Source organism: Pan troglodytes, chromosome 6 (assembly GCF_028858775.2).
Source record: "Pan troglodytes isolate AG18354 chromosome 6, NHGRI_mPanTro3-v2.0_pri, whole genome shotgun sequence".
Taxonomy (NCBI): Eukaryota; Metazoa; Chordata; class Mammalia; order Primates; family Hominidae; genus Pan; species Pan troglodytes.
Window position 1 is genome coordinate 12094279 of NC_072404.2, and position 14331 is coordinate 12108609.

Consider the following 14331-nt stretch of genomic DNA (forward strand, 5'->3'; position numbering starts at 1 on the left):
GGCAGATCACCTAAGGTCAGGAGTTCGAGACCAGCCTGACCAACATGGAGAAACCCCGTCTCTACTAAAAATACAAAATTAGCCAGGCTTGGTGGCACATGCCTGTAATCCCAGCTTCTCAGGAGGCTGAGGCAGGAGAATCATTTGAACCCAGGAAGCGGAGGTTGCGGTGAGCTGAGATCACGCCATTGCACTCCAGCCTGGGCAACAAGAGCGAAACTCTGTCTTAAAAAAACAAAAACAAAACAAAACAAAAAAAACATAGATGGAAGGGAATTGAGACAAAGACGGAGTCAGAGGGAGGAGGCAGAGATAAGTAGAGGCCTTCAGTGGCCCATGCCCTGGGCCTTTGAGTGGCTTTGGAGCCACGGACAGAGCAGCAAGGAAATCCCTGTTCTGTCTCCAGCTCTAGGTGCATGGCCACCACTGCCACGCCGGCCACCAACCAGGGCTGGCCAGAGGACTTTGGCTTCCGGCTAGGTGGCTCTGGCCCCTGCTTCGTCCTGGAGGTGGCCGAGGGGAGCAGCGCGCATGCCGGAGGACTGCGGCCAGGAGACCAGATCCTGGAGGTGGAGGGGCTGGCGGTGGGCGGTCTGAGCCGCAAGCGCCTCGTGCGCCTGGCACGGCGCTGCCCACGTGTGCCGCCCAGCCTGGGCGTGCTCCCGGCTCCCGACGGTGGCCCCGGCCCAGGATCCGGCCCCGCGGCCCCGACCACAGTCTTGCGGGCCCCGCGGTGCGGCCGCGGCCTAGCTCTGGGCCGTGAGCTGCTTCGCCTGGTCGGCCGCAAGCGTCCGGACGCGGTGCACCGAGAGCGCAGGCGCAAGGCCCAAGAGTTCAGCCGCAAGGTAGGGCGCGGGGGTGGGAGGTGGGGGCGGGGAGGAGGGGGCTCATAATGTGGGCAGGGAGTGGGCCGGGCGCCGCTCTCCCAGGGCCAGAGGTAAGGAAACTTCTGGGGTCAGATTTAACAGAAATATGGGAATGCTCAACTTCAAAACCTTGCATCTAATTTTGCATTTATTTTTTTGAGACAGAGTCTCGCTCTGTCACCCAGGCTGGAGTGCAGTGGCCAGGTCTTGGCTCAGTACAACCTCTCCCTCCCAAGTTCAAGTGATTCTCCTGCCTCATTCTTCCAGTAATTGAGATTACAGGCGTTTGCCACCACACCCAGCTAATTGTTTTTTTTTTTTTTTTTTTTTTGGTATTTTTAGTAGAGACGGGGTTTCACCATGTTGTTCAGTCTGGTCTCAAACTCCTGACCTCAAGTGATCTGCCCACCTCCGCCTCCCAAAGTGCTGGGATTACAGGCATGAGCCACTGCGCCCGGCCTAATTTTGCAATTTTTATTCACTTGTGTTTCTTTTTTATTAAGGTACTATAGGTGTAAAGTGCATTAAGTGTGCAGCTCAATAAATTTTCCATATACATGCACCCTTGAATAACCACCCTCTTGATCAATATATAAAATAATAGGATATAGATAAAAATATAATGTAGACTATAGAATAATTGACACCAGAATGTTCCCACGTGCCCCTTTCTCTGTCTATCCTCCCCATTAGAACTTAACTGCAGGCCAGGTGCTACGTGTAATCCTAGCATTTTAGGAGACCAAGGTGGGAGGATCACTTGAGACCCTGAGTTCAAGGCCAGCCTGGGCAACGTAATGAGACACCATCTCTACAAAAAAAATCAAAAACTAGCTTGGCATGGTGGTGCATGCCTTGTAGTCCCAGATACTCAGGAGACTGAGGCAGGAAGATCGCTTGAGCCTGGGAGTTTGAGGCTGCAGTGAGCTATGACTGCACCACTGCATTCCAGCCTGGGTGACAGAGTGAGACCCCATCTCTAAAATAAAAAGATAAAATAAAAAGAGCCACAGATATCGCTTCTTGGCCCTTCATCTAAGATCAAGTGTAAAAGAGCCAGTGGGGTGAGGTGGCTCACGCCTGTAATCCCAGCACTTTGGGAGGCTGAGGAGGGCTGATGACTTGAACTCAGGAGTTTGAGACCAGCCTGGGCAATGTGGTGAAATCCCATCACTATCAAAAATATTTTTTAAAAAAACCAGCCAGGTGTGGTGGCGCGCGCCTGTGGTGCCAGATACTCAAGGGTGTTGAGGTGGGAGGATTACTTGAGCTTGGGAGGCGGAGGTTGCAGTGAGCTGAGATCATGCTACTGCACTGCAGCCTGGGTGACAGAGTGAGATTCCATTCCCCTCCCCGCCATTCCTCACCTCCAAAAAAATGTAAAAGAATTGCGCCTGTTCTAAGCCTCCAAAAAACCAGGATTAGGCCTGCCCTTGCACAGCGGCCTGGCTGGCTTGTTGGCTGCAGGAGGCCCTAGTTTGGGTTCACCAATCTGCCAAAGGCATTTCCTCTTGACTTTGGCACAAACCAGGCTGTGATAGACTGCAGGTGGAATATTAGCATGGTCCTGAAGATTAAGAATGAGGAGCCTGGAATGGATCAGACCTCTAGCCACAAGAAGAACCCAAGGCCTGAGTCACCTGCAGGAAGTGGGGAGTGGCCACAAGCCAAGATGGAGGCACCATTTAGAGACCCAGGGCTGGGATGGAAAGAGGGAGGATAGAGTCGGTCTCAGGCCTGAATCCCAAGCAACCCCTGATTTGCAGGAACCTGCCATTTACTGGACAGATCCAGGCAATTCCAAGAAACCTGGGACGTGACGCGGTTATAAAAGAAGAAGCTGCCTAGTATGGTTACAGCTACCCCAGGCCACTGACTAGGTCCCAGTACAGCAACCTCCCACGCCACTCACCTTCACTCCTGTCCTCCAGGGCTTTCAGATGGGGTCCTAAGGCCTTTATTTCACTAATACTTGAATGGAACAAAAAGTGATCCTGTGTGCGACTAGGAAATAGTCCGGAGCCAAGACACTCAGTCCCTACCCCTGCCTGGCTATCGGACCCCTGTGGACATGAAGCCTGGAACCTCAGTATTTGCTTGGCGGCTGGGACACTTAAGCGCATAGACTTTTTTTTTTTTTTTTTTTGAGGCAGAGTCTCGCTCTGTCACCCAGGCTGGAGTGCAGTGGTGTGATCTCGGCTCACTGCAACCTCCACCTCCTGGGTTCAAGTGATTCTCCTGCCTCAGCCTCCCGCGTAGCTGGGATTACAGGCGTGCCCCACCATGGCCAGCTATTTTTTTTTTCTGTATTCTTAGTAGAGATGGGGTTTCACCATATTGGTCAGGCTGGTCTTGAACTCCTGACCTCGTGATCCACCTGCCGCGGCCTCCCAGAGTGCTGGGATTACAGGCGTGAGCCACCGCATCTGGCCAACTTTTTTTACATTATTTTGATTTTTAATTTTTGTGGGTACCTAATACGTGTATATATTTATGGGGTATCTGAGATACTCTAATACAGGCATGCAATGTGAAATAAGCATGTCATGGAGAATGGGGTACCCATCCCCTCAAGCATTTATCTTTTGAGTTATAAACAATCCATCTACACCGTTTAAGTTTGTATTTATTTTTTTTGGAGCCAGAGTCTCGCTCTGTTGCCCAGGCTGGAATACAGTGGTACGATCTCGGCTCACTGCAACCTCCGCCTCCCGGGTTTAAGCAATTCTCCTGGCTCAGCCTCCCAAGGAGCTGGGATTACAGGCCCCCACCACCATGCCTGGCTAATTTTTGTATTTATAGTAGAGACACGGTTTCACTATGTTGTCCAGGCTGGTCTCGAACTCCTGACCTCAGGAGATCTGCCTACCTCGGCCTTCCAAAAGTGCTGGAATTACAGGTGTGAGCTACTGCACCCGGCCTAAGTTATTTTAAAATGGACAATTAAGTTATTATTGGCTATAGTCACCCTGTTGTGTTATCAAGCTCACAGACTTTTCCTCCGTGGAAGGGAATCTGCTCAGTTCTGCCCCAGCAGCACTTGGCCATGGGGTTTGGGAGGTCAGGGAGCCTGGAAACTTTGTCAGAGTTTGACTATTGCAGAAATGCCTCCCAGCCCACTGCCCAGGCATCAGGTCCCCATCCACTCTGGCCTCCTTCAGTGCCCAAGCTTGGTCCAGTCCTAACCCCTTCCAAATTAACCCCCTCAGGAGTGTCTCCTCCATCATGTACCCTAGCCTGATCCCCTGAATGGGCTTTTCTGACCCTGAGTAGACCAGCCTCTGTGGCCAGATACACACACTCGCATACACACAGGACTCAACTCCAGCTTCCCTACATCACCAAAGTCCAGATCTTCCAAAGCTGTGACTTTCTTCCTGTACCCACAGCAGGCTCTGCTGCTATAACAAACAAACCCAACATTTTTTATTGTTGTTGTTTTTGAGACAGGGTCTAGCTCTGTTGCCCAGATTGGAGTGCAATGGTACAATCATAGCTCACTACAGCCTCCAACTCCTGGGCTCAAGTGATCCTCCTGCCTCAGCCTCTCTAGTAGCTGGGACCACAGGTGTGCACCACCACACCTGGCTGATTAAGAAAAAAAAAAAAAAAACTGGGGAGATGAGGTCTTGCTATGTTGCCCAGGCTAGTCTCAAACTCCTGGCCTCAAGCAATTCTCCTGCCTCAGCCTCCCAAAGTGCTGGGATTATAGGTGTGAGCCACTGTGCCTGACCCAAAATCAACAACTTAGTGCGTTTGCACTACAGAAGTTTACTTTTCACCCACAGAGTCCTCTAGGAGGTCAGTAGACTTTCTAGGGTGGCTTGATGTCCATACGAGGTCTCAGCATTTCAGACTCCTCCATCTCTATGTGAAGCTTCAGGGTTCCCTATGGAAGAGGAAGACAGCATGGAAAATTGTGCATCTCCTCTTAGAACAGCACCTGTCCTCAATGCTCATTGGGCAGAAGTAGGTACACTGCTCCTCCCTAAGGATGCTGGGAAATGTAGTCTAATGTGTGTCCAGGAAAGAGGGAAGACCTAGAAATATTGGTGAGTGCGAGTAATGCCTGCTACAATCCCAGATCACCTGCCATGGAACCAAAGGTCTATCCCAGACTCCATCTAATCCCTGCAGAGTTGGAAGGGGGCACGTTCAGAGCTCCAAACAGGGCAGGATGCAAGAGAAGACCTGCCCAGGAGCAGGGCTGGGCAGCAACCCGCTGAGGGTAGAATCCGACAGGCTGCCCAAGCCAGCTGCAGTGTGTTTTCTGGCAAGGAGGAACGGGGAAGTGGAGGATTTTGGTTAGGGCTCGCTGGGCACCCACAAAAGCTGAGAGTGAATCTCCAAAAATGACTTCCTCTGGAAGATGAAGGGCCTCCGTGGAGCCCAGTTGGTTTTCTATCTTTTTTTTTTTTTTTTTTTTGAGACAGTGTTTCGCTCTTGTTGCCCAGGCTGGAGTGCAATGGCGTGATCTTGGCTCACTGCAACCTCCGCCTCCTGGGTTCAAGCAATTCTCCTGCCTCAGCTTCCCAAGAAGCTGGGATTACAGGCATGCACCACCACGCCCGGCTAATTTTGTATTTTTTTTAGTAGAGACAGGCCAGGCTTGGTGGCTTGGCTGGGCACGGTGGCTCACACCTGTAATCCCAGCACTTTGGGAGGCCGAGGCAGATGGATCACCTGAGGTCAGGAGTTCAAGTAGAGATGGGGTTTCACCATGTTGGTCAAGCTAGTCGCAAACTCCTGACCTCAGGTGATCCACCTGCCTCTGCCTTCCAAAGTGCTGGGATTACAGGCATGAGCCACTGCGCCAGACTGGTTGGTTTTCAATCACCAGCCCTCCAATTCTCGCCTGTGCTTTCTGCCTGCCCCAGTTTTTCCTCCTTGAAGTGGCTGATATTTAATAGAAAATCCATTAGTGTCCTGTGATGATACCTCATGCTTAGATGTAGGCTGAGAACATCTGGGTAATAACTGACACCGAAACCGCACTGTAGCACGGGCCCCAGGAGGGAGGAACTATTTTTTCCTCTTTCTTACATAAAACATCTCTGCAGCCAGCCATGTTCTCCTTTGAATTGAGGTTGCTGCTGACTTTGATTTCCAAACCGGCAACCTTCCCCAGCACGGCGCGTGCGTGGGGAGGGGGCGGCTGGTGCTGCCAGCCTGGCCCACTCACAGGGAGGGAAACAGTGGTAAGCTGGCGCCTGCAGGAAGTGCAATGCAAGGCTGCTTTTTGATTCAGTCCCATCCACATTCTCTGAGTGGCTAATATGTGCCAGGCGCTGTGCTTGGGGCTGGACAAGCATGAGACCCCGGATCATCACACCTGGGTGGGGGAGACAGACGGTTACACAGACTCATGGTGCATCTGTGCTAGGATTCAGACGTGTACAGAACGTGGCCTCTGACTGGAAACCCTCGAAGCTTCCCGCTACTTCTCCTCCCCTTTTGGAATCATCTAGAAAGCGGGTGGATATACAGTTCCGGAGTTCAAGAGCGAGCTCTGGGCTGAAGATCGAGGTCTGAGAGTCACCGTCTGGGGTTCTTCACCAGAGCTGGGTCGTGGAGAGCCTCAAGTGCAATAGTGAACTGCAGTGGCAAAGGGCAGTGGTACAGAAACAGCACGTGTAGACGGCTCCAGACTACAGAAGGGAGGAGAATGAGCAGCTTTCAGGATCAAAGGAGGATTGTCTTTTACTTATTTATTTATGGAGACAGGGTCTTGATCTGTCACCCAGGCTGGAGCTCAGTGGTGTGATCATGGCTTACTGCAGCCTTGATTTCCCGGGCACAAGAGATCCTCCTACCTCGGCCTCCCAAGTATCTGGTAGCTGGGAATACAAGCGTGCACCACCATATCTGGCTAACTTTTTACTTTTTCTTTTCTTTCTTTTTATTCTTTGAGATGGAGTCTGTCTCTGTCACCCAGGCTGGAGTGCAGTGGCGCGATCTCGGCTTACTGCAAGCTCCGCCTCCCGGGTTCACACCATTCTCCTGCCTCAGCCTCCCGAGTAGCTGGGACTACAGGCGCCCACCATCACACCCACCCGGCTAATTTTTTTTCTATTTTTAGTAGAGACGGGGTTTCACCGTGTCAGTCGGGATGGTCTCGATCTCCTGACCTTGTGATCCGCCTGCCTCGGCCTCCCAAAGTGCTGGGATTACAGGCATGAGCCACTGCGCCCGGCCGTCTTTCGTTTTTTAGAGACAGGGTCTGGTTATGTTGCCCAGGCTGGTCTCCAACTCCTGGCCTGAAGTGATCCTCCTGCCTTGTCCTCCCAAAGCTCTGGGATTATAGGCATGAGCTGCTGTGCCCAGCTTGTTATTTATTTATTTATAGCCTGAGAGAGACTTGAACATTTATATAAGCTGCAGGGAATGGAGAAGTAGATATACTGAAAACCATGCAGGCCGGGCGCAGTGGCTCACACCTGTAAACCCAGCACATTGGGAGGCTGAGGCGGGTGGATCACCTGAGGTTAGGAGTTCGAGACTGCCTGGCCAACATGGAGAAACCCTGTCTCTACTAAAAACACAAAACATTAGCTGGTTGTGGTGGCAGGTGCCTGTAATCCCAGCTACTCAGGAGGGTGAGGCAGGAGCGTCGCTTGAACCCGGGAGGCAGAGGTTGCAATGAGCCGAGATCATGCCATTGCACTCCAGCCTGGGCAATAAGAGTGACACTCCATCTCAAAAAAAAACAGAAAGAAAAAAGAAAAAGAAAACCATGCATTTACCAGTCATTGATCATGGGCCTATGATGTGCAGGACAGGGGAAACAGCCATGAACAACACAGACAAGGAGCCTGACTTCACACACCTAACATTACTGCAGGGAAAGAGACAGTAAGCAAGTGGATTCATCAATACACAAGCTATTAAAGATCATGACAGGCCAGGCGCGATGGCTCACACGTGTAATTCCAACACTTTGGGAGGCCAAGGTGGGAGGATCACCTGAGGTCAGGAGTTTGAGACCAGCCTGGCCAACATGGTGAAACCCCATCTCTACAAAAATTACTAAAATGAGCCGGGCGTGGTGGCATTTGCCTATAATCCCAGCTACTTGGGAGGCTGAGTCAGGAGAACTGCTTGAACTCAGGAGGTGGAGGTTGCAGTGAGCCAAGATCCCACCACTGCACAGAGTGACAGAGTGAGCGACAGAGTGAGACTTTGTCTCAAAAAATAATAATAATAATAAAATTTAATTAAATTAGCCAAGCACAGTGGCGTGCACCTGTGATCCTGGCTACTCGGAAGGCAGAGGTGGGAGGATCGCTTGAACACAGGAGTTCAAGGCCACAGGGAGCTATGATTGCACCACTGCACTCCAGCCTGGGCAACAGAGCAAGACCCTGACTCCAGAAAAAAAAAGATGATGATGAATAAAGTGGAGGCATAAACAGGGTGAGGTGAGAGTGACGCGACCCACTTTGACAGGGTGGCCAGGAAAGGCTGCCTGATGAGATGATCTTTGAGCTGAAAGCTGAATGACAAGTAGGTGGCAGGAAGAAAGGGGTGGAGACTGGGAATGGTGAGGTGTCTGTGGCCTGGTGATTTGGCCTTGACTACAAAGGGGGCTTTTTTTTTTTTTGAGACAGAGCCTCGCTCTGTCACCCAGGCTGGAGTGCAGTGGCACGATCTTGGCTCACTGCAACCTCCGCCTCCCAGGCTCAAGCAATTCTCCTGCCTCAGCCTCCCGAGTAACTGGGATTACAGGCGTTTGCCATCAGATGCCCAGCTAATTTTTGTATTTGTAGTAGAGATGGGGTTTCACCATGTTGGCCAGGCTGGTCTCGAACTCCTAACTTCAGATGATCCACCCACCTTCGCCTCCCAAAGTGCTGGGATGACAGCCGTGAGCCACCGCACCCGGCCGGAAGTGGGCCTCTTCAACCTCTGAGAGCAGAGGATGGAAGGGAAGGATGCGGAGTCTGTTGAGAAGTTTGGAGGTGGATGAGGGTGAGAGAGGCGGGGCCTGACAGCCCCAGTTCAGGCTGAAGTTGCACCCACAAGTCCTCGAGAGAGGGAGACGTGAACGACTCATGGACTCACTCAGCCGCCCAGCCTTGCTTCAGGGTCAGCTCCAGCTGTCAGTGCCCAGAGACAACCAGACCCTCAGCCAACAAGGGAAGGGTCTCATGGAGTATGTGCTTTCAGTGGCTAAACTGTATGACGTGTGGGCAATTCGATGGTTTTTAATATATTCACAGGATTGTAACACCCATCACTACCATCCATTTTCAAACAATTTCATCACTCTAACGAGAAATTCTGCACTCCTTAGCCATCACTCCCTATTTCATGGTTTTATTTTCTTATTTATTTATTGAAATGGGGTCTTGATCTGTTGCCCAGACTGTATAGTGCAGTGGCACAATCTTGGCTCACTGCAGCCTCAACTTCCTGAGCTCAAGTGATACTCTCACTTCAGCCTCACAAGTAGCTGAGACTACAGGCATGCACCACCACATCTCGCTAATTTAAAAAAATTTTTTTTGTAGAAATGGGGTCATGCTATGTTGCCCAGGATGGTCTTGAACTCCTGGTCTCAAACAATCCTCCTGCCTCGGTCTCCCTAAGCACTGGGATTACAGGTGTGAACCATTGCCCCCGGCCCTGCCAGGATCTTGCCTCCCACCTACTTTGGGATTTTCTTTTTTCTTTTTCTTTTTTTTTTTTTCTTTTGAGATGGAGTTTTTTGCTCTTGTTGCCTAGGCTGGAGTACAATGGCAAGATCTCGACTCACTGCAACCTCCGACTCCTGGGTTCAAGCGATTCTCCTGCCTCAGCCTCCCGAGTAGCTGGGATGAATAAAGGCGCCCACCACCACGTCTGGCTAATTTTTGTATTTTTAGTAGAGACGGGGTTTCACCATGTTGGCCAGGCTGGTCTCAAACACCTGACCTCAGGTGATCCGCCCCCCTTGGCCTCCCAAAGTGCTGGGATTACAGGTGTGAGCCACCGCACCTGGCTGAGATTTTCCTCTTTGTTTTTGGCCTAGATAGCCAAGAAACTACAAATATCTCCCACATGGATGTACTGCAATTATTTAGCCCCCACTGTCAGATATTTATATTGCTGTCAACGTCTTAGTGTTAGAAATAATACACAGGTGAACCACCTCACTCATACATCATCGTGCATGTGTCTTGTCAGGATGTGTGTAAGATAAATTCCTACATGTGAGATCATTGGGTAGAAGGATGGGCTTTGGACACACTTAACAACCTGCCTTCCAGAAACGTGACCATTTGCATGCTCATTTCCAACATGACCATTTGCATGCTCATTTCCAATGTGCCCATTTGCACACTCGTTTCCAACGTGTGCATTTGCACACTCATTTCCACCATGTCTATTTGCATGCTCCTTTCCAACGTGATCATTTGCACACTCGTTTCCAACGTGTCCATTTGCACGCTCATTTCCAATGTGTACATTTGCTCGCTCATTTCCAATGGCCACACACTCCTGTGTGCAGATGTGCCTTGATTAGTATCAGCTGGTTTGTGGACAAAGACAAAAGTTTGGAGAGAGAACTGAGGGAGTCAAAATTCAGGGCCAAGCTGACGTGCCAGGACTTTTTTTGTGGAGTCAGAATGTTCTGTGTGGGATCTCTCAGCGCACAGTATGGAAGGGAGTGTAGTATTATAATAATAGTAACTAGCAATTACTGAATGTGTGGTGTGGTTTTAAGCTTTTATATTAATTCCTTTGATCTTTACGATATTTATTAGAACAGCTCTCTTTGGGTTTGAATCCTGACCCTTCACTTTCACCCCGTGACGCCGTCACCTCTACCAGCCTCAGTTTCCTTACATGGAAAATGAAGATGCTGGCCAAGAGAGGTGGCTCACACCTGTAATCCCAGCACCTTGGGAGGCCGTGGTGGAAGGATCACTTGAACCCAAAAGTTTGAGATCAGCCTGGGCAATATAGCAAGACTCCATCTCTATAGAAAAAAAAAATTTTAATTAGCCAGTTCTCTTTAAGTAGATGAAGGATTATAAAAAAACAGATTAGCCAAGCATGTAGGCACATACTTGTGGTCCCAGCTACTCGGGAGGCTAAAGAGGGAGGATCACTTGAGCCCAGGAGGTCGAAGCTGCAGTAAGTTATAATCACACCACTGCACTCCAGCCTAGACAACAGAGTGAGATGATACCTCTAAAAAATTAAATTAAAATAAATTGGCTGTGTGCGGTGGTTGACACCTGTAATCCCAGCACTTTGGGAGCCCAGGGTGGGTGGGTCACCTGAGGTCAGGAGTTTGAGACCAGCCTGGCCAACATGGTAAAACCCCATCTCTACTAAAAAAAAAAAAAAAAAAAAAAAAATTAGCCAGGTGTGGTCACAGGTGCCTGTAATCCCAGCTACTTGGGAGGCTAAGGCAGGAGAATCTCTTGAACTTGGGAGGCAGAGGTTGCAGTGAGCCAAGATTGAGCCATCGCACCCCAGCCTGGGTGACAGAGTGAGACTCTGTCACAAAAAAAAAATAAATAAATAAATAACAATAAATTAAAAAATTAAATTAAAATAAATAAATAAAATGAAGATACTAACCATGCGACCAGGCCCTCTTCGCAGGGCAGATACATGGTTAGAAATGGCATGATATGGCCGGCCGCGGTGGCTCACGCTTGTAATCCCAGCACTTTGGGAGGCCAAGGCGGGCGGATCACCTGAGGTTGGGAGTTCGAAACTAGCCTGACCAACATGGAGAAACCCTGTCTGTACTAAAAATACAAAATCAGCCGGGCGTGGTGGCACATGCCTGTAATCCCAGCTACTCAGGAGGCTGAGGCAGGAGAATCGCTTGAACCTGGGAGGTGGAGGTTCTAGTGTGCCAAGATTGCACCCCTGCACTGCAGCCTGGTGACAAACTGAAACTCCGTCTCAAAAAGGAAGGGAAGGGAAGGGAGGGGAGGGGAGGGGAAGGGAAAAAGGAAGGGAGGAAGGAAGAAAGGAAGGAAGAGAGAAAGAGAAAGGAAGGAAGGAAGGGGCATGATATGGGCATAGCACTCAGGTGGTACGCCCACGTCAGCCATCCCGTGTAGGTAAACTGAGGGAGGAAAGGAAGGAGGAGAGAAGTTCTCCAGGGTTCCACTCTGGATCCCTTTTGGTCATTCACAGGACTCCTCCTTGCAGGTGGATGAAATCTTGGGGGACCAGCCAACTGCCAAGGAGCAGGTGTTCGCTGCACTGAAGCAGTTTGCAGCTGAGCAGCGGGTGGATGATCTGGTGTGGGCTCTCACCCTGGCACTGCCCCGAGAGGCCTGCGGGCCACTCCTGGACAACCTCAGGTACTGCGGGCAGGGGGCAGGATAGACAGGCAGGGTGGGTCTCACTTAGAGCCATCATTCCCCCACAACCACCCCAGGCACCCCTTCCAGCCCAGGTGGGAGATAATAAATGGTAGCCTGCTCTTGAACGGCATCGCAACATAACTGCAAGCCCCAAACAAGGGTAGGCCAATGACCCTGAGAAGGCAGCTGTTGGCTCTGCCAGATGCCAGGGTACCACCTTGAGTGATGGGAGAAGGGCCAGGACAGACCTCAGAAAGGATCCACCTTCTGATCCAAAGTCACCACCTTGGCCAGGCATGGTGGCTGCTGCCTGTAATCCACGCGCTTTGGGAGGCTGAGGTGGGAGAACCGCTTGAGGCCAGGAGTTGGAGACCAGCCCACGCAACATAGAAAGACCCCATGTCGATAAAATATAAAAATTAACTGGGTGTGGTGGTGCATGCTTGTAGTCCCAGCTACTTGGGAGGCTGAGGCTGGAGGATTGCTTGAACCCAGGAGGGTGGGGCTGCAGTGAGCTATGATTGTGCCACTGCTCTCCAGCCTGGATGACAGAGCAAGACACTGTCTCAAAAAAAAAAAAAAAAAAGGTCACAGTCTGCCCTGCTCCACCCCAAAACCTAGATTGTAAAAATCTCCAACAGGATACCAGACACTTCCAATTCTTTATTGAGACAGGATAATGGCACAATGTGAGGGCAGGGAAGCCCAGGACTGTGCCATGTGGGGCTCCAGTACCCCGTCGACCTCCACCCTACAAACCATGTGTGCTCTTGGCCCTTTGATTTCCTTTCTTTCCTTTCTTCTCTCTCTCTCTCTTTCTTTCTTTCTTTCATCTTCCTTTCTTTTGAGACAGAGTCTCACTCTATCGCCCAGGCTGGAGTGCAGTGGCGTGATCTCGGCTCACTGCAACCTCTGCCTCCCCGGTTCAAGCAATTCTCCGGCCTCAACCTCCTGAGTAGTTGAGACTACAGGTGCCACTACGCCCAGCTAATTTTCGTATTTTTAGTAAAGATGGGGTGTCACCATGTTGGCCAGGCTGGTCTCCAACTCCTGACCTCAAGTGATCCACCCACCTCGGCCTCCCAAAGTGTGTGGATTACAGACGTGAGCCACTGTACCCGGCCTGATTATTTTTCTTGTTTTGTTTTGTTTTGAGACAGGGTCTCGCTCTGTCGCCCAGGCAGGAGGGCAGTGCCATAATCTTGGCTCACTGCAGCCTCCAACTCCTGACCTCAAGTGATTCACCCACCTTGGCTTCCCAAAGTGTGTGGATTATAGGCGTGAGCCACTGTACCCGGCCTGATTACTTTTCTTGTTTTGTTTTGTTTTGTTTTGTGTTGAGACAGGGTCTCGCTCTGTCACCCAGGTAGGAGGGTAGTGCCATGATCTTGGCTCACTGCAGCCTCCAACTCCTGGGCTCAAGTGATCCTCCTGCCACAGCCTCCTGAGTAGCTGGGACTTCAGGTGCGTGCCACCATGCCCAGCTAATTTTTGTATTTTTTTAGAGATGAGGTTTCGCCATGTTGTCCAGGCTGGCCTCAAACTCCTGAGCTCAGTCAATCGCCCACCATGGCCTCCCAAAGTGCTGGAGTTACAGGCATGAGCCACGGTGCCCGACCCTTTGGTGATGATGATGAATGTGTGCCAAGTACCTCAGCAGACACTAGAGGAACACTCTTTCACTGAATCACCCAAGAGCTGTTATTAACCCCATTTCCCAGAGACAGACTGAGGCTCGGAGAGGTTAAGAGGCTGGCCTGAAGCCACACAGCAAATTGGTAGCAGTCACAGGACCACGAGCAGGGTCAGCAGTGCACTTTCTGCTCTTCCGCTCTGTTTTGCTCGAAGCTTTTTTGAATCGGAGTCTCGCTCTGTCATCCAGGCAAGAGTGCAGTGGCATGATCTTGGCTTACTGCAACATCTGCCTCCCGGGTTCAAGTGATTCTCCTGCCTCAGCCTCCCAAGTAGCTGGGCGCCACAATGCCACGCTTGGCTAATTTTTGTATTTTTAGGAAAGACAAGGTCTCAGCCGGGCACAGTGGCTCACACCTGTAATCCCAGCACTTTGGGAGGCCGAGGCGGGCAGATCATGAGATCAGGAGTTCGAGACTAGCCTGGCCAACATAGTGAAACCCCCGTCTCTACTAAAA

The 14331-nt window shown here is 50.8% G+C and overlaps 1 protein-coding gene across 1 annotated transcript in view; it reads left to right on the forward strand.

Moving 5' to 3' along the window:
- Positions 1-376: 376 nt before the first annotated feature.
- GRID2IP (Grid2 interacting protein) overlaps positions 377-14331 on the forward strand; it is a 54700-nt gene continuing 40745 nt past the window's right edge. The window contains exons 1-2 of the mRNA XM_003318301.4: positions 377-845; positions 12024-12178. Of these exons, the coding sequence (XP_003318349.1) occupies positions 417-845; positions 12024-12178 (584 nt within the window). The 5' untranslated portion in view covers positions 377-416. The remainder of the gene's footprint in view (positions 846-12023; positions 12179-14331) is intronic.